Source organism: Delphinapterus leucas, chromosome 1, assembly GCF_059928025.1.
Source record: "Delphinapterus leucas isolate spDelLeu-1000000601 "Yukka" chromosome 1, BTC_Dleu_Yukka2, whole genome shotgun sequence".
NCBI classification, from domain to species: domain Eukaryota; kingdom Metazoa; phylum Chordata; class Mammalia; order Artiodactyla; family Monodontidae; genus Delphinapterus; species Delphinapterus leucas.
In genome coordinates this window covers 68,559,736-68,584,017 of record NC_143129.1, presented here as the reverse complement: position 1 = coordinate 68,584,017, position 24,282 = coordinate 68,559,736, and the positions used below count along the sequence as shown (strand labels likewise).

At 45.1% G+C, this 24,282-nt stretch overlaps 2 protein-coding genes across 2 annotated transcripts in view; one reads left to right on the top strand and one right to left on the bottom strand.

Annotated features, from left to right (window-relative positions):
- Positions 1 to 4,436: 4,436 nt before the first annotated feature.
- ILDR2 (immunoglobulin like domain containing receptor 2) overlaps positions 4,437 to 24,282 on the bottom strand; it is a 57,954-nt gene continuing 38,108 nt past the window's right edge. Inside the window, 5 exon segments of the mRNA XM_089911735.1 lie at positions 4,437 to 5,446; positions 9,839 to 16,295; positions 17,572 to 18,244; positions 19,376 to 19,592; positions 23,935 to 24,048. Of these exon segments, the coding sequence (XP_089767861.1) occupies positions 16,260 to 16,295; positions 17,572 to 18,244; positions 19,376 to 19,592; positions 23,935 to 24,048 (1,040 nt within the window). The 3' untranslated portion in view covers positions 4,437 to 5,446; positions 9,839 to 16,259.
- MAEL (maelstrom spermatogenic transposon silencer) overlaps positions 17,920 to 24,282 on the top strand; it is a 121,457-nt gene continuing 115,094 nt past the window's right edge. Inside the window, exon 1 of the mRNA XM_089911720.1 lies at positions 17,920 to 18,275. The gene's annotated coding sequence lies outside the window, so the exon portion shown is untranslated. The remainder of the gene's footprint in view (positions 18,276 to 24,282) is intronic.

Genomic DNA, 24,282 nt, shown 5'->3' with positions numbered 1-24,282 from the left:
TGGTTCTTGTTTACTGAAGTTATTTGGTCAAGAACATCATGTAGACATGATGGGTGCCCAACAAACCCTTTTGAAAACAAATTGAGTAAGAAGATAAAAGGATCCTAAGCAATTTCTCCCCATCTCATCTTGTGCAATTATCATTTAGATCAAAATTTAAGACTTTGCATTTATTCCTCTTAAATTTATTCTATTAGACATGGCCCATTGCCCCAGTCTATAGACCTCTCTTGGGATTTAATTCTCGATTGTTCACTGCCAGTGGGTCTGTAAGTCCTTCCCAGCATCCCATGTGAGCTGGCCATCAGCCTCCAGCCCTGGGTTAATGGACACTCAATGTTCCCAGCTCCTTTAATTTATGTTGCTTTTTCACTGCACTTCCCTTTTAATATGTGCTTCCACAATCTCTACACTTGTTTATGAAGCAAGAATTAAGTGTCATGGGCAAAAATAAACTCAAAATGGATTAAAGACCTAAATGTAAGGCCAGACACTATAAACTCTCAGAGGAAAACATAGGCAGAACACTCTATGACATAAATCACAGCAAGATCCTTTTTGACCCACCTCCTAGAGAAATGGAAATAAAAACAAACAAATGAGACTAATGAAACTAAAAAGCTTTTTCACAGCAAATGAAACCATAAACAAGACAAAAAGACAACCTTCAGAATGAGAGAAACTATTTGCAAATGAAGCAACTGACAAAGGACTAATCTCCAAAATATACAAGCAGCTCACGCAGCTCAATATCAAAAAAACAAACAACCCAATCCAAAAATGGGCAGAAGACCTAAATAGACATTTCTCCAAAGAAGATATACAGATTGCCAACAAACACATGAAAGGATGCTCTACATCGCTAATCACTAGAGAAATGCAAATCAAAACTACAATGAGGTATCACCTCACACCAGTCAGAATGGCCATCATCAAAAATTCTACAAACAATAAATGCTGGAGAGGGTGTGGAGAAAAGGGAACCCTCCTGCACTCTTGGTGGGAATGTTAATTGACACAGCCACTATGGAGAACAGTATGGAGGTTCCTTAAAAAGCTAAAAATAGAACTACCATATGACCCAGCAATCCCACTACTGGGCATATACCCTGAGAAAACCATAATTCAAAAAGAGTCATGTGCCACAATGTTCATTGCAGTTCTATTTACAATAGCCCGGAGATGGAAGCAACCTAAGTGTCCATCATCAGATGAATGGATAAAGAAGATGTGGCACATATATACAATGGAGTATTACTCAGCCATAAAAGAAACGATATTGAGTTATTTGTAGTGAGGTGGATGGACCTAGAGTCTGTCATACAGAGTCAAGTAAGACAGAAAAAGAAAAACAAATACCATACGCTAACACATGTATATAGAATCTAAAAAAAGAAAAAAGGTTCTGAAGAACCTAGGGGCAGGACAGGAATAAAGATGCAGATGTAGAGAATGGACTTGAGGACATGAGGAGGGGGAAGGGTAAGCTGGGGCGAAGTGAGAGAGTGGCATGGACATATATACACTACCAAATGTAAAATAGATAGCTAGTGGGAAGCAGCCACATAGCACAGGGAGATCAGCTTGGTGCTTTGTGACCACCTAGAGGGGTGGGATAGGGAGGGTGGAGGGAGACCCGAGAGGGAGGGGATATGGGGATATATGTATACGTATAGCTGATTCACTTTGTAATAAAGCAGAAACTAACACACCATTGTAAAGCAATTATATTCCAATAAAGATGTTTAAAAAAAAAGAAGTAAGGAGAAATTTAAAAAAAAAAAGAATTAAGTGTCATGGGGATTAATGAACCAGGCTTCAAGATACCTGGGTGCTAGTTCCAGTGTCTGTTGTCTTTTTAAAAATTACCTCAAGAAAGTCATTCCCCTCTTTGTGATCTCATTTTCCCATCTGTAAAACAGAGGACAAAAATGCCTGTTATGCTTTCCTCACAGATTTGTTATGAATCAGATAACAATGTACATAAACATGCCATGGAACAATCTAAAATTGTATGAAATAGGAAGTAATATTCCAGACAGCCAGGGCCGATGATAGGAGTCAGGGAGAGGCTTTGCAATGTGGGAAGATTGCTGGGGATCCAGGGGCTGTTCTCTGGAGCTCATCTCCAAAACCATCAGTCCTCCATCCTTCACTTACACAATAGGGCATCTTGTCCTTTCTTCCCCTGGTTTTCATGCTAAGCATGGAAACACCTCCTCAAAGAAGCCACCAAAAAATCCCTTTGTGCTAGATGACAAGACAGAGTTCTTGCTAAGAAGGGAGATTTTAAAATTCTGTTATAACCAGTTTAACACATACTAAAGGTCCTCAAAAATGCCAGAAGGGATTTCATTCATAACAAATAAAATAATAAAATCTTTAAAATATTCTTTTCATATCTCCCTCAAGACCTTACACCCCAAATCTCCTTCCCCCTCTCCAAAATCTCCTAGCTCATCTTGACCATTATCTTTTACCCTTTTCTCTCCCACACTCTGCTCATTCCATGTGAATCCACTGAGCCAGACCAGGATCCTCTGGGCTCTGCCTTCACTCATTACCTCGTTTTATATCACAAATTGTAGATGCTGAGCTGGCTGTTCCCAATATGGTGTACACTGAAAGAGAAAGAGGTTAAGAGGTGCTCCTAACACTGATATTTTCCGCCTGTCACATTGATTTGTTGCCTTTTAGACTAAAAGAAACTGAGGCTCCGATATGGTGGAGAGGAAGGGAGCAGACCCAGAGGAGGTCAGAGCCTGAGTAGGTTTCTCTAGTAGCTCAGTGTTCCATCTTCCCCACTACCTGGACAGGATGTCTTCCAGGCCCTCCTGAGTTGTCCAATCCTGATATCTCTGTCTTGGATATATAGCTTATAATACTTCGTGGTTCTCATGAGCTTGGGGGTAGTAATGGCTGGTCTAGGTGCTGATGAAAGCATACACAAACAGCTTGTGGCCTAGAGACTGGTAACTTCTTTCATGTCTCAGTCACAACAGCATCTATGGATATGGATATAAATCCATATGGATATAAATCCTCTATGGATATAAATCCTCAGTTGGAGTGAACAGCTGAGGTTGGCAGCCAGTATAGGGCCTCAGGTGTTTCTACCTCCAAAATCTTTGGCCTCTCGCCCATGGCTTATAGGTGAACACAATCCCCATCTCCTGCCCTCCAAACCCCTCTAGGCTTACATGTCACTGAGAAAGGGACCAGTATCTTGGCAAGTCCCTTTCAAAAGTTTTCCAATCTCTGCTTTAGCGTATGGCTAGGAGGAAACCCTCAAGGTGACTGAGGTCGTCTGTCCTGGCTGAGCAGTGACCTGGATATGGAAGGGTTTGGGCATATTCAACCAGCATGGGAGTGACAGCTCTCCAGCCCTCCTGCGATCAGAGCTTTCAGAATATCATAACATGATCCCACTTTGGTTTAGTTCAGCTAACGATGGAGAACTTATTGTGTACCACGCACCATAGTGATCTGAAGGAGATAGAAAAAGCATACTTTCAAAGTACTTGGATTTCAGTGGGTGGACAGACACAAAAAGGGATTCTTTTGAATTCGCGTTGAGTGCAGCGACAGGATGAACACGTCCGGGGAAGCAGGGAACTGGGGCTTTTAGCTCAGCCTGGTGGGAGCAGGGATTCCTAGAGGATGTGACACCCAAACTGAATCTTAAAACATGTGTAAGGAGGTGCCCAAAGAGGGTGAGGAAGGCACTCTGCAATAAAGGCACAGAGATGCAAAACAACACAGTGTATTCAAGTGCTCCTAATGATTCTGCATATGAGAGCACAGCAAAGAAAAAAGAGAAGTTGAAGTACAAATTGGCAGTGAAGCTGCAATGGCAGGAAGAGGCTGGACCACAGAGAGCCTTGTGTACTTTCTAAGGCACTTGACCTTGTGTCAAGAAGACTGCGGAGAGCCAGAAAAGTTTTAAGCAGGGTGTGACAAAGTCAGACTTTGGCCTTGCCGGGTATTGTAATTTCAGTTTTCTGATTAGGAAATATGTATTTATTTATTTCAGTTTTCTGATTAGGAAATATTTACACATCTGGAATTTTGTAACTGAGGGTCATTATCAAGGTGTGATATGGCTGTGTGAGAGTGTTCAGCTCTCACTCGTGGATGATCTATGTGCTGATAAAATTTTTGCCTGGATCCAAGGGCTCCAGCACCCACCCAGTTCATGGCACACAGTCCAGTGCCCCAGCACCCAGTCCTCTGTGTGGGTCAGCACTGCCTACTGTCAGGGTGCCTGCTACCACAAGCCAGAGTTAAGTAGTTCCCTTTTATCCCTTAAAATTCTTACAGTGAGAGTCTTTAGGTAGATTTTTTCCTTCTAATACTTTCTTTCTAATGCTCTGAGGAGCATTTGGCAGCTTTATAAGAAACAAAACAAAACAAAACAAAACCCAGGTCTCCATAAGTCAAGCATTTAAAATATTTTATTTGGTTTCAAATTTCCTTGAGAGCAAAAAAAATGTGTTGATAAGTTTCTTGGAATGAGAGATGCATCTGCTGTGATGAAGAGCTGTTTGCCAGCTCTTGAAGACTTTTCCTTCTGAAGCACTGAAAGTGGACACAAGAGCCCTCAAATGCCTGGAGAAGAGGTTTCCTTTTGAAAACGCCCCAAGGCCTGCTCTGAATGACGAGAGTTTGGATCGTTGTGAAAATCCACGCTCATTGTATTGAGTTATTTAAATCTGAAGAATCTCTATGGGCGCTCTCCAAGTTCTCCTCATGCGGAGGCCTTGGACATGGTGTTTGCTTTTCTTTGAGAGAATATCTCTTAATAAATGGATTTTTTCCCCTCAAGAAACTGCTGCTCTAAATTTGTTAAAACTTGTTCAGTATTTTGTTTGAATTTCTGTGTCAAATGCTGGAATGGAAAGTGTAAATCTATGGTCAGATGGGTATGAGATATTGGTTGCCTAGAAGCAATTAATGAATTTTTTGAAAAGATATATTTAAAGTCACATAATCTAACATAAAAATTATATGTACAGATACATACATCAATAAACTTTCTATAGCATGTACAAATATTTTTTAGTCAACAAATGTCCTCTGTACCATTAGAGGTTTGGGGTGGCACAGCCCTGTTTGCCCATGACCAATGCCACATACATGTACACAAAGAGTACAAGTCAAATGAGGGCTCCGAGGGACAAATATCTCTCTAACTGCAGGGTTTCCAGTAGCCTTGTGAGAGAATGCAGCTTTGGTCTGAGGCCAAGATGCCTAGTGATGACTCTACCCAACTGTGCCCTCCCATGAGGGAAGTAAGCACAGATGTGCTGGTCACCCTGAGACAGGAAATGAAAGAGGATGTGGGACCAGAAAAGAGAGCGTGGGGTCCATGAACACTCACGTTTACATGTGAAATGTGGCCCGGTGAGCTGCAGGGATTCTTGGGAATCCAGTTAGTTCTCCTCTCCTGATAGTACAGAAAAAAATAAAGAGATGGATAAGGAGGCTAGAAGTCCCCAGTTCTGCAGAGCTTGGAGAGGAAAGGAGAAGGCACTTTGCCGAACAAGTATTTCTCTTGAAACTAGCTAGAACTTCTGACAACAAAGTAGAAGGTGAATTATTAGGGGACAACACTGGAGGTGGGAGAGAAGAAAGGGGGATATTAGACTAACCCAGGAAAGAGATGAAAAGTCTTAACTAAGGCAGCGACGCAGAGACAGATTTCTCAACTTAGAATGAGCAGAGTGTACCCAAGGAGATACACCCGTGTGTGGAAGGCTCTGGTGAGAATTTTCACTGAATTGCAAAGAAAACAGCCCCCTAATGCCCTGGATAGGGATATTACACCTGAGGGGTGTTCAAGGCTCCATGACTGTAGGAGAAGAATATTTCATCATGCAGTAGTGGATGCCCATTGTTATGGTATTCTGTCTGCCCAGCATCCCTTTTCCTACTTCTATTCATAACACATCCCTCCCTCCTTTGGAGAAATGTTCTTATCCCACTATCCAGTCCATCACTGAGTCTCATCCTTCTAGTCATAAACGGACTTGCCATCTCTCTGGCCACAAGGATGAGCTCAAAGATGGGCACATGACTCAGTATGGGTCAGTCACAGCCTTTCCCCAAGATCGTTCCCACGGGTAAGACCCTTCACCTAACTGGGGCCATGTGAGCTGGAAAATTGTGACTCTTGGACTGCTAGTGACTATATTCCTGCCTTGTAGAGAAGGTCTGTCCTCAATGGGAGAAAAATGTAGATATAAAAAGACAAACAGATGTGAGTCATAGACAGGGAGAGAATCTGAATGCATCACAACCTAGGTTTTCCCTCAGTTCCTACAGCTCTTCTTCCATCCCATGATCTATCCCAGGATCTTTCTGATACACAGCGTCCATCTCTTCCTTTTTTTTCTTAAGCTAGCCTGAGCTGGGCTTCTGTCATTTGCAACCAAAAGATTTTTGACTAATACTGCTGCAAAAAGAAAGCAACTTCAGCTGGAACTTCAGTGGCTGTCTCTCTGGCATGAAGGAGTAAGAAAAGCCAGTTGCCTGAACCACTGCAGCAACACCAAGAGGCTATGGGAGAGAGGGGATGGTACTAATGTCCATTATAAATGAATTCCATTCAGCTGAGCAAAGGGCTTTTATAAGAACAGTGCTAAAAAGAAGTTGGCATGAGCTATGGCCGCTGAGCCTGCGGGTCCGGAGCCTGTGCTCCACAACGGGAGAGGCCACAACAGTGAGAGGCCCGCGTACCGCAAAAAAAAAAAAAAAAAGAAGAAGTTGGCATCTCTCTCTCTCTGGCTTTGCTCTATTGGAGACTGAATATCTCAGGAAAAAACAAAACAAGCCAAGAATACATTGGTGCTGGGCTGCAGCACAAGACGTGTAAACAAAATATAAGAAAACATCTCTTGAGAGCAAGGATTGTTTTTTATATAAAGTGTTTTAATGTAAGAGACTATGGAATCTTCTCTGCTTGTTTTTTTAGAGACAGAGCAAAAGAGTGAGAGCGAGAATAAGAGAGAGAGAGAGAAAGAGAGAGAGAGAGATTGATTCATTTTTTTACAGTCAAAGGCCAGGGAATGGACGGTTTAAATCCTTTGGTTGCACAGTTCAGTGACATAAGTTTTGCTTGTTAATAAGAAACTGACTTCACTGTAATTCTGTAGCATCTGAGTCTGAGCTGACTTCAGTACTTATATCTCAATGGTGTTAAAAAAGAACACATTAAAATAGCTTTAAATCAAGGGAGGAATGTGCTTCATTTCCACTTCGTACCAAGCAAGAAACATGAGGTTTTCCCCAAGTGGTACCCACAGAAGTTTACCCTGAAACTATAACATGGAAAGGATCTAAACTTGCAAAACATACAGAAGGACTCATCACTTCCAAATAAAGAACTCCTAATGCACTTAATTTGATTTTCCATAAGTGACTTCATACACAACTTTTTAAGGATACAACTCTTAGACACTGAGGCACACTTCAATACCTTGAGTCCTGGAAAGTTAGCACTAGAGGCGTTCCTTTATATGTGTGCCACTAGATGGCGTGTCAGGCTAACTCACTCCCCTTCTCTGAGCAACTTGCTAGCTACCTCTACACCTCCTGCCATATTTGGTGAGTCATTTCAGGCCACCTGATGAGCATGCAGGAAATGCTTAATACTAATTCAGCAGAAATGTAACTTTCACCTAAATGGTGTGATGAGTATTATTAGGATGTCTCTACCAAGATTTTTTTCAGAGACTGACTGAAATCAGCCTACTTCTTTATTTCTTGAATGGAATGTATATAAAAATATGACTTTTACATTAAGCAAACAGAAATCAGTAGGGTTAAAATGTAAAATAGTTGATTTTTCCCCACAACTACCTAATTCTAATCCATACTATGGGTCTACTCCTTCCTTGCTTCTTGAATGAAATCTAGATCCATAATTTCTTTGGTTACTCTTGAATAATACATGGTATTCTGTTCACTTTTAACTCGCCCAAATAGTCTTACTCCCATAATTAAAATAATAATTCTTTTATAATGATCAAACTGGACAATTTGTAAAGTTAAAGCTTCTTGCTCTCCCCTATTGTAGGCTCATTTTACTCTAGAAGCTTGCATTAGAGAGAAATGCATGTACCTTCTAGATTTTCCCCACTAAGCACTTCCACTGCTTCTTCCCTCAATCACTTCTTCTTGGACCCCCCAGGGTTGCTGTGTATATGTATGTAGATGTGGAGTTATTATGGAGAGAATGAGGACAGGTAAGGAGCAAGAAAGGTCCTTCTTGACTGGCATCAATACAATATGACATTTTACCAAACATGAATTCACAATCAAAAACTACAAAGCATATAAGGAAACAAGAAACCATGAGTGAGAGTTAGCAGAAGTAACAAACTTCAAAATTAGACCCACAAAGACTGCAGATATTAGAATTATTGGGTATAAAGTATAAAAGTAGTACATTTAATACATTCAAAGAAATAAGAGGGAATTGTATACAACAGTAAGGAACAAAACACTATCATCAATGACTGCAGATTTGAAAAAGAATTAAATTGAATTTTTATAAATGAAAAATTTATAAAAATTTATTAATTGAAATTAAAACTCAAAGGAAGGAGATTAGGGGAAACTAAAGAGAAAAGTCGTGAAGTGGAAGATAAACTTGAAGGAATTACCCAGAAGAGACCACAGAAAGATAGAGATGAAAAATACAAAAGATAGATTTAAGCAATATGTAGAATAGAAAGAAAAGGTCTAACATACATTCAATTGGAATTCTCAAAAGAGAGTTTAAAGAGGAGAAGAAATATTTGACATGTTAATAGCTGAGAGTTTTCCATAATTAATGAAAAATCCATGGATTCAGGTAGCACAACAAATCCCAATGTGAATAAGTAAAAAGAAATCCACAACTGGTCACATGTTGATTAAGCGAAACACACACACACACACACACACACACACACTAGAAAAAAGAAGAAAATCTTAAAAATAGCCAGAGATACAAGACAGATTGCTTGCAAAGGAAGGATAATTAGATTGGTAACTGGCTTCTCAAAAGCAACAACAAAAGCAGAAGGGAGTGGAATAATATCTTCAGTGTGCCAAGAGAAAATAACTATTGATTTAAAATTGTATACTCAGTAAAATTATCTTTCAAGAACAAGAATGAAGTAAAGATTTTGTCTGAAACAAATACAGACTGACAGAGTATCCTACCAACAGACCATCACTAAAGAAAACTTCCTTCGGATAGGATGCAGACGTTTTCAAAAGCAGATCTGAAATGCAGGAGGAAAAGATGTGTAGAAAAAACATGTAGGTGATTCTAAACGAACACTTTATAAGTCAAACACCGTATTTTATAAAAGCTGAAAAGCAAGATAGAATTAAAGCAATGGATAACATCACAGAAAGTTCAGAGGAGGTCATTAGAGTTAAACTGTTTCAGTGTCTAACTTTAAATTAAATCTACATGTGCACATTTTAAAGTTAACCATTAAAAGAAGAAAACTGAGTCCAGATGCTTCAAGCAAGGACAAATTTTCCATTCAACCAGAGCCCTAAAGTCTGGAAGTCCCTTGAGAGGGCCTGGCCAAGAAGAGAGGATTAATTGTTCTCTGGGGGTACTTATCACTTCCTTTGCTAACAAAAGTTTTAAGTTGCCTTCTCTAAATTATGATGCTGTGGAATTTTTCAAATCTCTTCAGAACTTAAAATGTCTTCCCACAAATAGTTTCCTTCCTCCCTTCCCCAAGTGCCATTTCTAGCAGGCAAATGCCTGGACCCTTCTTGAAAACGGGCTAAGAACCATCCCATTCGTCCAATCATCTTTCCCGCTCCTCACCTCCTGAGTGTCAGGCAGTCTGTGGAGAGTGGTGAGAGTGGCCACAGAACGCATCCGGGCTGCAGCTTATTAAAATCTATAAAAACATACATTACACTCTGTCAGTACTTGCCTCTAGTCCCACAGTATTCATTAAAACAACCTGAGGAGGTCACGTATTGTATGATTTTTCTTCCCCTGCTGAGGTCATTTAATGTCAGATCATGATTAAGCATCGTTGTGCTAAATCATGAGTTCTTCATAACCAATATAGGTGAAAATGCTTTATTTAGTTTAAACGTTACAAATTCACTTTGGATGTTTGACACTGAAGAAAAGTCATGGGCGACAGTGATACAAATATTTCAGTTTTGATGCCACAAAAATAACTGGGCAGGTGACTCTCATGAAGGAGCTTTCTGACCTTTCTTCGTCCTGTTGTTCCTTCTACTCCCTTTTCCTTTATTCCCACAAGGAAAATTCTCATTGGATAGTGCCCAATACCTTTGTTAATAGAGTGGCTTTTCTGAAAGCCAAGGTAAGAGGCAAGTTTGTATCTCTTCTAGCCTCCCTAGAAGAAATGAGCCAGACGACATGGAACTGTATCCAGCCTCACCAAGAAATCCTAACATAACTATTAACTAAACTGCTGTATTGGCTACCTCTATATCTGGCCCCTGTTAGTTCTACCTTAAATCCCCAAATGCAGTGAAGATGACAGATAGTTCATTCCAGGCAGGTCACCCCCAGGCCCCGGAATTCTGAGTCTAGATGAATTTGTAGTTTGGCTCAGAAGTTCCTCTTCAGGAAGGACTCTAAAATCTGAAGCACATTTTGATCAAAGCCTTTTCCCCTCCAGCATGGCTAATGAAAATGAAAGTCTCCTGGAGTAGAGCTGACTCCCTCTTAGAGCAGTATTTGAGGACCAGTGCTTAGGAGGATGAAGCAGCCACAGTGCCTGTCTCCATAGCTTCACCCTGGTGATGCTGCCATGAGTGAGCATTGCATCCAGGACTCTTCTCCCCAGATGCTGGGCTGATTCCACTCAACGGGTATTATAGGAATTGGAAAGAACCCTTGACAGATGGTCAGAAGGCCCGGCTCTATGATTTTAAAGCTTGCTTGACTATAGGCAAATGACTTAGCCTTTTTCAGCCTCAGTGTTACATTGTCTGATGGGACCGCCACGTCCACCCTGCCTCTACCACAGGGGTCACTGTGAGGGTCAAATGCGATAATGTATGTGAAAGTGGTCTGTAAACAGCGCTATATCAGAAAAATAATACAAACTTTATTCTTACTACCCTCAGGCAGTGCTAAAGCTCAGGCTGCTTCTTAAAGCAGCTCCACGCTATCCTTGCTTGTCTCTGTTGTTAAAAGCCCCTTACTTGGAGTTTCACGGAGCGGCTTCCCAGGCGAAGAGAGGAAGGATACTGGCGGGAAAAAACTAGGCACTTTTTTCTTTAAGTGCCTGGCCCCTATTTTGGTGAATCTGGATCTGTACATCTTATAAATCAATTTCAAACCCCTGTAAGATTGTGGCAGCATTTAAATCTGATGTTGGAAGGATATATAACGTAGATTCTTGCCCATCCCACTTTGGGTCTAAAGGCGGAGGTAGGTGTTGACCAGCCAGGCTGAAGATTTGAATGCTTTAAAAAGTGATTTATTTTTGCCAGTTCCCCAATGGTCTCTTTTCTTTCTATTCATGATCTAAGTTTTGCTCAGAATGACATCAAGGGAATGAGAAAACTACCTGTAATTCTTGTTCTCAGATCTGAGATTGTCACAACAGGATCTCTATTCTAGGACTGGGAACAACTGGAACAGCCTTCTGGGGCGTGTTCCTAGCCCTCCTTTCTCTCTGCCTCACACCGTTCTCCTACCCCTGGACACTGGCGAGCCAGTCACCACCATCGTAGCCAGATTGCTGGGGGGGTTCGCTACTGCCAGCCCCAAGGGAGAACGAGCGACCTCACCAGGACATTTGAAGAAAAAATTTCGAAGCCTGAGGAAGCCTCACGACCAAGTGTTTTGGGGCACATGATGAGGTATGATCTAGTGTAAGATTTCACAAATACAGGTGATCACAGGACTCTCCTGAAATACGTGTTAAAAGTACAAATCCGGGCTTCCCTGGTGGCGCAGTGGTTGAGAGTCCGCCTGCTGATGCAGGGGTCACGGGTTCGTGCCCTGGTCCGGGAAGATCCCACATGCCGCGGAGCGGCTAGGCCCGTGAGCCACGGCCGCTGAGACTGCGCGTCCGGAGCCTGTGCTCCGCAACGGGAGAGGCCACAGCAGTGGGAGGCCCGCGTACCGCAAAAAAAAAAAAAAAAAGTACAAATCCTAGCCCCAGACCCAACCCCGTCAATCTCCCAGGCAGGGCCCAACAATACATTTTCAACAGCAATCAAGTAATTCATATGGTTAGGCAATCTGGGGAAACACTGATCCAACAGAAAAGACCCAATTAGGGTTTTGACTTCACTAATGGCAGCGATGGCTTATTTCTCCATCTATAAAGAAAAGAGGGGGTGAGTAACAACACTATCTGTGACCTTAGCCTCTCTCAAAGGCTGCCTAAGGTCTCATCAGATTACCTATAGGAAGTCTTTCAGACTACTTAGAAATATTTACAGATGTGGCTAGGTCTTTTCAGCGTGGAGAGCTGTGGGCTAGAGTGGCAGCCACTTCTCATGCCCAGTTGGCACAGTCCCGTGCCAGGTGCAGAGAATGCAGATGAGGCCGATCATCTCTGCAAGACATTCTCTGCATTAGTGGAGGTGGACAGCAACACTCATGGCTGCAGAACTGAACCCCTGGAGAGCTCCCCCATGAGCACTAGGTCCAACGAATGTCCCCAGCTTCCTCATAAGTCTCTGCATGGCCTAGAGAAGTTCATCTACCTGCCACCTGCATCCATGCCCCCTCATCCAACACGTCCCTGACTCAGCTGTGACTCACAGGCAAACACTCTCATGCGTCATCCCACTGGGGCCTCTGCTTTTCAACCCTCCCCACCCTAACTCACCTCTTTCAGCTCAGACCTTTTAATATTGGCTTTTCAGATCACTGAGCAGATCTTTAAATAGTATGGATGGACAAACACACACAACACCAATATCAAAATATACCCATTTAAATTAAAAACCTTTAATTCTCTGGGTTTGTTGTAATTTATCCATAGCAATATTTCATATTATATGCATAAAATCTCCCAGTTCTTTCTTGGGCATGTCTTATTCCCCCTATTCAATGGCAGGGTCCCCATGGACGGAGACCAAGTCTTACACAAGTCTTATCTTATCTTATCTTATCTTATCCAATAACACCTAGGAAGGAAGCTCACATGTATAAGCACTTCCTATGCAGGACAGACTATTTAGGGGAGAATAAACAGAAGGATGTGTCGAGAAAAGCTGGGGTGCCGAGGATGGCCAGTTTGCCTTTACTTGTCCAGTCAACCGTATCTCCTGTCCACATACCCAGAAATGACTGTTTTCTCTCTCGACTGGAGGCCTGGAGGTCCGAGTGATTTATGCAGCCCTTCAGAGGACAACCTGGTCCCATCTCCCCAGGTTATTTCAGTAACCTGTTATCATCTTTGTATTTTTTATTGTCTGTCTGTAGTTCTGTTGTTTGGGGACTGCAGGTTTCCAATTTTAATAATTCTTTCCCATGGCTCCCTTCAATGTTCACCAAAATCATACATGCCCCTGACTAATAAAAGCAGTATTTTTGGTCTCTGCGGCTGGTGCTATGGGGCTCTTTGGTGGTGAATAGCCTGACACAGTGCTCAGTATAATGAGATAGTAGCTACCGCAGCTACCCAAGATTCTCTAAAATTGCCTGAGCAAGTTGAAATCCAAAGCTGGTGACTAAGAAATGATGTTTTAATCATCTTTTCCATCGGAATCGGGGCCCAAAAAGACAGACTAGAGCTAAAGCTTTCAGAGGCCAGGGACACCAGCAAGTCTAAAACTCAGCACCAGGGTTATGGCTTGTGTCTTCCAGCCCTTGGAAGTGCCAGCACTGGGCTGAACTGTTCTGGTTCCACTCACACAGGCCAAGGCCACTGTGAAGTCCTTTGGCAGGCCAGTTTTCCCCCAGGCAATGATAACAACTCATCCTTCTGACCCTCACCTAGCCACTTCTTTATTTCCTTGCACACATAGGACTGGTTTGGAAATGCCATGAATTAAATGGATACCAGAGGAATGGTACTCTGAGAAAAGGGCCTAGCTCCAGTCAGACAGCTCTGGAGAGACCAAGGAGATGCTGAAGAAGAAGCCTTTTTCAGAGGTTGTCCATGGATCCATAGATAGAGGATGGACCGCTGCCGGGAGCAGAGGGATAGCGCCAAGCATCATCGTCCTCCAGTGATTTGACCCAACCATGTATCCCACCATAAAAGTGTGGGATGAAAAGCTTTGACAAAGGTCTGTCAAAGAAAGTGGAGACTGAGAGATACCTAAGGTTAGTTGGAGTCAGGGTTTTAGGGCTAAACATTCAGACAAGAAGAAAAAGCCAGGTTTTCCTTGAAGAGAAATGAACATTTAAAGAGTGCACCAACTTCTCATGCCTTGAGTAGGAATCAGCAATTTGGGCTGGGCTCAGGTAGGCAGTTCTTCTGTTGGTCTTGGCTGGGCTTCCTCATGTGTTTTCAATCAGTTGAGAGTTGATAGGCTGCCAGTTAGGGTGATGGGGGTAACTGGGTCCCTTTCTCTCATCATGTGGCACGCTAGCCCAGGCTCATTCACCTGGTAGTGGCTGCAAGTTTCCCGAGAGCAGCAAGAGAGGACAAGCCCCATGCACAAGAACTTGTCAAGTCTCTGCTTGTGTCACATCTGTTATTGGGCCACTGGCCACATCAAATCACATGGACAGTCCCAGATTCAAGGGGTTGAGAAACACACTGCACCTCTTGATGAGAAGGGAAGAGTGGCCATTTTTCACAATCTGTACAAATTACAAAATCCAGAGAGATCTAGCTTTGGGATTTAGGCAAAATCTATCATTTAGGCAAGGGTGGGAGTAGGAAGTGTTCCTTCCTGAGAAAGGAAGGATAATATCTCTCATCTCCCAAGAGCATCTAGAGTGGCAGCCTGGTGAGGCCCAGGGATGCCTGTCCCACACTCAGGTATCCTGGAATGACGAAGCTGGGATGGCAGGAACAACTCATGGTAAACAAAGAATAAAACACACAGAAGATCCAGGGGGAGTCTGTGGGGGAAATGGCCCATATTCAAATTATAATGAGACAATATATTCTTTTCTTCTTAGATTCCTTCTCATTCTTCTCTATTTTGCATTACTGTCTTCTCCTCTTTTTCTCCCTCTTCTCTTTCACGTGTATACTTTATTTTTTTATTTTTTATTATTTTTTTGGTGGTACGCAGGCCTCTCACTGTTGTGGCCTCTTCCGTTGTGGAGCACAGGCTCCGGACGCGTAGGCTCAGCGGCCATGGCTCAGGGGCCCAGCCGCTCCGCGGCATGTGGGATCTTCCCGGACCGGGGCAGGAACCCGTGTCCCCTTCATCGGCAGGCGGACTCTCAACCACTGAGCCACCAGGGAAGCCCTCATGTGTATATTTTAATCATTTATCAAAAGGCACCTGATGACAACCTAATCAGAGTGCAGAGGGAGGCAGGGCTCTGTGTGTGGCACCAAAACCTGTGGAGAGTCCAGGAGAGGAGAGGACAGGCAGAGCCCTTGATGTCCAAGACTCAGACGTTGCTGTGCCAAAAGAGAAAAAGCAGTTTATGTTCTCAGGATGGAAGAAGAAGTACCACTTCGACAGCTCTTGCTTTGTTCCAGCCACTCAAGAACTGTCATTCAGAAGAGTACACTGAAGCCATTTCTGTGATTGTCCCACAGGTCACTGTCACTGGGTTCACCACGGGCCTGATTTCAGTGTAACAACAGTCATTGACTAGTGACTGGGAGGTAATGGGGCTAAAAGGTATATTTTGTCTGAAGCTATCTTCCGCTGTCAGTGAATTCCTTCTAATAGTAGTAATCAATTCTGTCTCTAAGCACAGCACAGGAGGTATAGAAAAGCAGACTGTAGGCATAGGCATTATCTGGAAGTTAGCAGTCCAGAGCTAACTCCCTTTTAGAATTAGAAAAGGAATCCTGGTTTGGCTAAGGAAGGAGATTGGGCAGGATGAACTCTGTGGGTGAGAAACTCCATGTGTGGGAATGTGCTCACACGTAGTTGTTTTCTTGATAAGTTTCTCAGACTAGTTAGATGGGCACTGAGGTTTGCAATCAGCCTCCCTGAAAGGCTGCCCCCCATCCCCTGCCAAAGCAAAGATCAGCAAATCTTCCAAGGTGGTGGCCAGAGAAGGTCCCGGGCCTGCTGCTTCTTGGATTTGTGTCTTGTTCCCGTTTTCTGCTTCTGATTTCTAGTCATCCAGAGAGTTGTCTTGAAAACAAACATCAGACCACAAGGGACATCCTGGTTGGAAAGTCACTCTGGGGGAAGAGCAGGAAGAACCTGATTAAAGAAACCCAACCCAACACAACAGATGGTTCCCTGGGCAGAGTCCACACCTGTTCAGAGCCTGGCACACCCTGACTTTTAGGGCATTTCATTAGGCTTGTGACTGCTGTCCCTGAGCCTTAACTGGTGCTGAAGCCAACATACATCTCATGAAACTTAGTCCCACGGCCACAGAATAACTTCTCACCCCTTTAAGGATAACTGCAATGTTTACTGTTCCACAACAGGGAGTGCAGATGGTATACCATAAACCTGATATCACCTGAAAGTTCCTTCCCTACTCACAGTACTTTGGTCATCACAGTTTTTGTTTTGGAGGGGTTAATAATCATGCCAGAACCTTTTTCTGTTCATGTTCTCTCCCCACACTACACACTAAAGAAAATGTGCAGCTTGGAATCATGAAAAACAAAATGGCGGGAGAGGCGGGGTAACTGAGGAGGGGGCAGAAGCATCCAGGCTTGGACAGTGGCCTCTGGAGTACAAAGGCACCTTGGGAACCCACATCTGTGATTGTCCCCCAACAACCTCTGAGGTCACATTTGGGGGCTGAGGGATGGAACGAGCTGCTCTTGGTGTTTAGAAAGAAAACAAAGTCTAAATAAGGCCACTTACAGAAGAGACAATTAGCTGGGCAGGGACTGAAAGACTTCCTTCACATATACTGGGCATAGGGTAGTTTACACTCAATAAAACATCAAAGGAAAAAAAGTGAGCTGTCCTTCATGAACACTGATGGCTACTAACCTCGGGAATGTGGACTCTTTGGGGCATTTGATGCAAGTTACAAACCCTCACCCTAAAAGGGATAAGGGATGGAGAGGAAGGCACATATAAGCATGCACAGAGCATAGATAGTCTGCACGCAGACCTCAGAAGCCCACCTAAAGGCCTGTGGTAGTAATGACCCCTCGAAACCCTGATGTTAAATGCTTCTTAAAGCTCGTCATTAATGCTCTCGAATACTCTACACCTACGCACCTGCTACTTCTGCCTTTTTTCAATGCTCCAGGGGCCAACACTCACTTACTTCACCTGGTCCTGGATAAAGGGAAGTGGGGGAGAAACCAGCCGGACACCTGCGTTCCCCAAGCAGGAGGCCTCGCTCCCTCCACCTGGGCCCCACTCGGCGTCTGGGGCAGGGCCCTCCTTCTCAGCTCTCCCTCCTCCCCAGCCCCGCGGCTCCTGGACAGCGATAGTGCACGCTGGCTCCCCGCCCAGACCCCGTGGAGGCTGCCTGGGCCTCACCGTCTTCTTGGCGGGTTCCTTCTTCCTCCTCTTCTCCGAGTTGCTGTGGTAGGGCAGGTCACGGCCGCGGTAGGACGGGCCCCGGCTGAGCTCGCGCTCGCTGTAGGGAGGCAGCGCGTCGTCGGGCGCGTCCTCCTCTTCGCCCTGCGGCGTTCCCTCCTTGTAGGTGGACGGCGGCGACCAGGCGTAGTAGGAGGCGCTGCGCGGGCCGAGCTGCGCGCTCAGCTTGGACGGTGTCTCGAGGCTGCCGCCGCGGCTGGCGCCCTCAGGCAGCGCCTGCCGCTCCACCCCGGCGCCCCGGAACGAGTGGTCGTACTTGGGGGCGGCGCCCGGCGTGCGGCTTACCAGGCGGGGCAGGTGTGCGTCGTCGGGCGGCCGCCGGCGCGGGGGGCTGTAGGACCAGCCGCGGTCCGCGTCGGTCAGGGGCTCCCGGCTGCGGCTCCGCTGTCCGTAGTACTCTTCCAGCGAGCCGTCCTGGTAGAAGCCCCCGTGCGCCCGCGCCTCTGAGCGCTCGAAGCGGCTCCCGCCCCGGGCCTCGTGGTTGTTGCCGTCCGCCCTGCGGGACCGCGGGCCGTAAGAGTCAGCGAAGGCCGCCAGCTCGTCCATGGAGACGGCCGGTATCCCGGTGGCGAAGTTCTTCCGCGACAGCATCTCGGATTTGGAGCGCTGCTGGCTGCGGGCAGAGGAAGCGCTGGTCAGTCCAGGTAAGCCGTGCGCGAGGCAGGGAGCTTGAGCGGGGATCTAAGGGCCCCTGTCGTGTCTGGGGCCTCTGTCAGGAGACCGAGGACCGAACCACGGCTCCGCTCCTGGCTGGATGAATCACCTCGGGCATCTCTCACGCCTCAGAATCAACAAACAACAAGCTCAAGGCGGCCATGCCCATCTCGAGTGTTAGTGTTAAGGATCAAGATGGGGTTGTGTGGATAAAAATACTTCGTGATCTACACGGTGCTGAAACACACGTTGGGCCTTCTTTCGGCCATTACGATGTGACCTCTAGTTGACAGCCTCCTGACTCACTCCTCACACCCTCAAAGCCAGCGTGGGTGATGTGGGCCTGAAGTACACACAGCAGTGGCCCACGGAGTCCCTGTAATATTTGGTGACAAACAGAGGCCTTTTCCTTCCTCAGAGCCGAGGGCAAGTTACCTCTTGGGGTGGCAGGCAAGAGGGAGCCTGCAGTTGGTACTTTGAGAGAAAAGCAATAGTATCTACTGCCCCTCCAGATACAGGTTAGGTGAGTGGAGAAGGTGCTGTCCGGTGGGCGCTGGCTACACAAAACTGGACAGACAACTTGGCCGCCCCACATTCATTGGCCATGTGACCCAGGGTAAGTTCCTTAGCATTTGTAAGTTTCAGTTTCCCCAACCTAAAATGGGGACATTAATAGTACCTCCCTTTTAGAATTAGGAGACTCAAATGCAACAGTACAACACGTTTGGCACTTGACCTTTCACAAAACAAATGATCAAAAATGATGGAGGTGATGGGTGGGTTTTTTTTAGAGGTTATAGGATAAAACATGAGAAGAGCAGAGAAATGTTAACAAGGTTCATTAAGGGGTCTAGAGTACCCTCTTCAAAGAGCCTTGAGTGATTACTTCTGCTCATGGTGTCCCAAGTGTTCCCTTGCTTAATAAATGTGGGAAAGGGATGTTCAACAGCCCACAGAGAGACGTGGCAGAATAACCTAGAAGGGCAGACAGAGATGCTGCTGGATCACAGCAGCCTCACATGCACCCTGCCTCCCAGCTCCTGCCCCCTCACGCCCAGCACCAGCGCTGCCCTGCCACAGCCATCTTCACCTGTGCCTGAAGCTCTCCAGATCCTCTTTGTTATACTCCATGGCCGAGGGCCCCCGGCTTGTCCCGCTGCTGCCTCGCATGACACCTGACCAGTAGTCAGGATTGCTTTCCAAGTCCCCAGACACAGGGAACTGTTTGCTTCGCATCTGATGGTAAGACTGGCGGAAACTGCTGTCTTCCTCATGCAGGGAGCTGAGTTCCGAGATGGTGTTGTTATCTGCAGGGACAAAAACCAGGCATGACAGAGCTTCCCTCCCATAGAACAGAATGGGAACTCGGTTAACGGCTGAGACTAGAGGCTTTGGGAAACTCCCACCCGAGGGCCTCAATCCTGTCCAGGGTGGGTTGTAGACCTGAGCTAGTGGTATTTGTATTCTTAGCTCAGCAGGAACTGGCTCCAGCTGGAAGCCCACTTGCCTACAGAGAGGGAGGCTTCCTACATGCTCTGTTCTTGGAATAGGAAAACAATTGTTATTGTTCCACCTAAGGCAGGCTTCCCAGAACTTGGGCTCTCTACAGCTGGTCTCCTCCTAGTACATCAGCATCCTTGCTCAAATATTTTTCTTCTTGTTGTTTAATTCAGTGATGAGCCATGATGATCCCAGGCATGAGGCAAAAGGGGCAAAAAGAGAGAGAAGCCACAGACCACAGGATCTTCCCTACTGTTGGCTGAGTCCCAAGGTGGGGCCTTCAGAGTCAGTGCTACACCTCCGCTTTAGAGGCACCCCATTCCAGCTTCCTGCAGTTGTGCCCCTCCCCACAGAGCGAGGAGTCCACAGGGCCAAGGGGGTGTACACACCTAGTGGCCATCCACCCCCCCTCTGGATGTTCATCCAGGAACCTGGACTATCTTCTCCAAACAATACCAAGTCCATTTCCAGGGCCTGAGTAGACCTCTTCCACTCCCCAAAGAGTATGGGGCCATGGGTGGCCAGGACAGCTGTTTGGAGGTGCGGGAAGAAAAGGGGAAGGCTGGGCTGCACTTAGGGCTTCTGGGCCTCCGCTTATACTCTGGTCCTAGCCCAAAAATGTAAAGAGGGAGGGGATGGTCACAGCCTGCTCATTTCCTAGGGTGGCCTAAGTAGCTTTTCACAAAAGCACTTGTGAATAAGGACCAGAGTCACGGTCTGGAAAGAAAAAAAAAGAAAAAAGAAACTATTTATTTATAAAACTTTGAAATGGGTTGAATTTCACATTACTTAAAAAATAAATCTAGCGAATCTATTTGTAATGTAACTGAATCCATTCGTTTTCCAAAAATCCTTTGAACTTCAAACTGTTATCAAAATCAACATTTATAAGGTGTAGGGCCCGGCTGCTGAGCAAGAGGTAAACCGAGATCAGATGTGGGAAGCACAAATGTGTGTCTCAGTTTCCCCTCTACCTCGTCTCCTCCCTATATCCCCAATGGTCCTTAGAGGAGCAGAGAATTTTTGCTGGTTCCCACCCATGAAGGGAAGGGAGGGTCTCCCCCTGCAGCATAAACACAGCCTCCTTGTCCTGTTTTACCAGGACACAAGGCTGACCAGGAATGCCGTTCAGTTTGGTCATGTGATCAGCTGGTTTTGAATTATAATCTAATTATAAGCCTTTTCTGCCCCGTAAGGAGAATGGACTAGTCCGTGCCTATTTTAAAGGAAAACAACTCAGATCCTATTGATTAATCAAATCTAGAACTTTTCTTTTCTCATGATCCCAGCGAACTCCAATCTCCCGGGAACCATACAGAAGAGAGCTTTAAAATGCACCAAGTGTGCTTATTGAAAAATGACATTATTTATTCAGACCTTTCCTTAAACTTCAGGGAATAATGGACAGTTTTCACTTCTCCAGATACTCAGGGCTAGCTCTGTCTCACCATTCATATGATGGACAGTCCAGGCTGTATGCTGCTCTAAAATTTCTGCCACAGTGAACATGAACATCAACATACCCCACTTCACAGACACCTAATAATGGAACTCTAGAGCAGGATAGGCAAACTTTTTCTGTAAAGGGCCAGATAGTAAATATTGTAGGCTTTGCAAGCCATACTGTCACAACTCTTCAACTCTGCCATTGCAACATGAAAGGAGTCATAAGTAATACAGAAGTGGATTGGCATGGCTGTGTTCCAAGAAAATTTACTTGCAAAAACAGGAGGTGGAACATATGTGCCCTGGGAGCCGTAGTTTGCTGATTCCAGGCTGAAATATCCTGACAGCAACCCCCTATTTACAAGGGGCAGGCAAATGAGGATCACACTGGCTGGGAAATTCATGGGCCTGACCCTGAAACTCCTATTTCTTACAGAATCTATTACTCCCTTGCCGCACCTGAAACTATGAGACTCATTTTATGATGAGATCTTCAAGAGTGTCCTATGTCCATGATCCACCCCAGGGTTTACTTTGCTCTTCAGGAATAGAACCTCTCAAACTAAAGAGAACTAGATTCCTACTTCATCTCTCTGCAGTTATGGTAATGTCAACCAGCAGGTTCAGGAGTGCTGGGCTCCAGTTCTGGCCCCGACACTGAGCTCTGGCACTGGTTACTTTCCCCCTCTGCCTCCCTTGCCTCTTCCGTAAAATGAGGGAGGTAGATTCAACAGCCTCAGTCTCTTGCAGCTCCAACATCCTAAAGTCCTATGAGTTAGAAGTCTGTGGTCTTTGACTAGAAACTGCCGCTGCAGCTATGGCACCATCCACAGTTGGCTCCAAAGTTTCTAGTTTAACAAAAAGGCACAGGACGGGAATCAGAAGAGCTGGGTTCTAGTCCTGATTCTATCACTTCAACCCTCTCGGCTTCTGTTTCCTCATCTGTCGACCCAGGCCATCCCTTGGACTCTAAGATTCCTTGGTCATTACCTTATGGCCAGCCAGCCCTTGGAGACAACTTTAATCCAGGCAGACAGAAGACATCACCTAAACTGGGATCCACCCTTTATTTTCAACCTCCGTTTTTCACTTTTTCTCTGTGTGTGAGATTCACAGATTTCCTCCATGGGCCCTTTCTCCTTGATCTCTATCTCTGTCTCTGTCCGCTTACAAAGATCCATGACAACACTGTTACAACTAGCTTGTCAAAGTGCAGTGACATCTGCATGCCTGACATTCCAATCTGGAGATGGTCTTTTTATAACCAGTGTGGTGGGTGGAGGCAGCAATGGATGCAACTCAGACAGGATGAAATTAGAATTGCAAACTGGGAGGAATATGTTGTCTTTAATCTGAATAAAGCTCCTCTAGTCTGGGACTGTTTCCCCAACAATGCCATCAAGTCTCTCGTGGATTCCAAGGCGAGGAGGGTTCAAAGAGAGAAACGTAGTGACCTCACTCCCAGGCCTGCCAGCACCCTCTGATAATTAGCCTGTCCGTGTCAGACCTGCCCTGTGATGCCTCTCATGACAGATGGTAATTTGGAATCCAAATCAAGAATCAGCTGTGTCAGCTGCAAAATCTCCAAGGGCTGTGGGTGAGTTAAGGGTTGGGGCCCTGACACCTACAGACTCAGTAATTAAAACGTTCTTTGGACAAGAGGGGCAGCCTCTTTGCTGGCTCCTCAGCCTCTGCTGCTGGGCATCTCAAAGGAATGTAGGCCTCTTTTTTACAAGATTTCTTTCTTTTTTTTTTTTTTTTTTAAATCTTTATTGGAGTATAATTGCTTTACAATGGTGTGTTAGTTTCTGCTTTATAACAAAGTGAATCAGCTATACATATACTTATGTCCCCATATCTCTTCCCTCTTGTGTCTCCCTCCCTCCCACCCTCCCTATCCCACCCCTCTAGGTGGTCACAAAGCACCGAGCTGATCTCCCTGTGCTATGCGGCTGCTTCCCACTAGCTATCTACCTTACGTTTGGTAGTGTATATGTGTCCATGTCTCTCTCTCGCTTTGTCACAGCTTACCCTTCTCCCTCTCCATATCCTCAAGTCCATTCTCTAGTAGGTCTGTGTCTTTATTCCTGTCTTACTCCTAGGTTCTTCATGACATTTTTTTTTCTTAAATTCCATATGTATGTGTTAGCATACAGTATTTGTCTTTCTCTTTCTGACTTAACTTCATTTCTTTGGCAGACTTGCTCTTTCACTTTCACTGATAACGGCAAGTCGGGCAGCTGGACTGTCGTTCAATGCTAGGGCCTTTCATGTTGGAAAAAACTGATACTCAAGCTTCCACATCCTAGGTCATTATTTTGAATATATTTTAAAGGGAGTAGTAGGGAAAGGCTGTTTTAATAAAATATTTCCAACCCCAGGATTGCACAGCCCCAGCAGTACTGACTGCCCCATGGAGAGACACAACAGGAACCAAGATGGTACCTGATTGCTCTTTTTTTTTTTAAAATTCTATTATGGTTTATTACAGGATACTGAATATAGTTCCCTGTGATTGCTCTATTTTTCATACCAGAATCCCTTTTTTCTTTCCTCTATGTACTCAAAGCTACTTTCTTTAGGGTGGTATCACCAGCACCCCTACTAGTTCTGACCCTGAAAGCTCAGGCCTGCCCACGTATGGTCACCCCCAAATCCCCTTTAGCACGATGCACAGATCACGTAAAACTAACAGATGCTCACATCTGCCTCTCATCCTTCTGGCTGGATCAAACTGAGCCAGCTCCTTCTCGACATAGTATAGGACCTTCATGGAGTCTCTCTCTTTGTCAGCTTGGATCCGGTAACCTTTGCGAACTGTTGAGAAACAGACAAGAAGGTGAGGTGAAAAAAATCAGGAGAAGGCAGCTTCCATTTATTTTACCAAGTAGAAAACATGGGTCCCACTAATAACAGCTCGTTTTGAAATCACCCAGAAATCATAACCTGTAGTTCTATATATGGAACCATACTCCAGATCCCCTTTATCAGATGGTTCCATTGGAATGGAGGATCGGCAGGTCAACAACAAAATTCTATTACAGTATATTT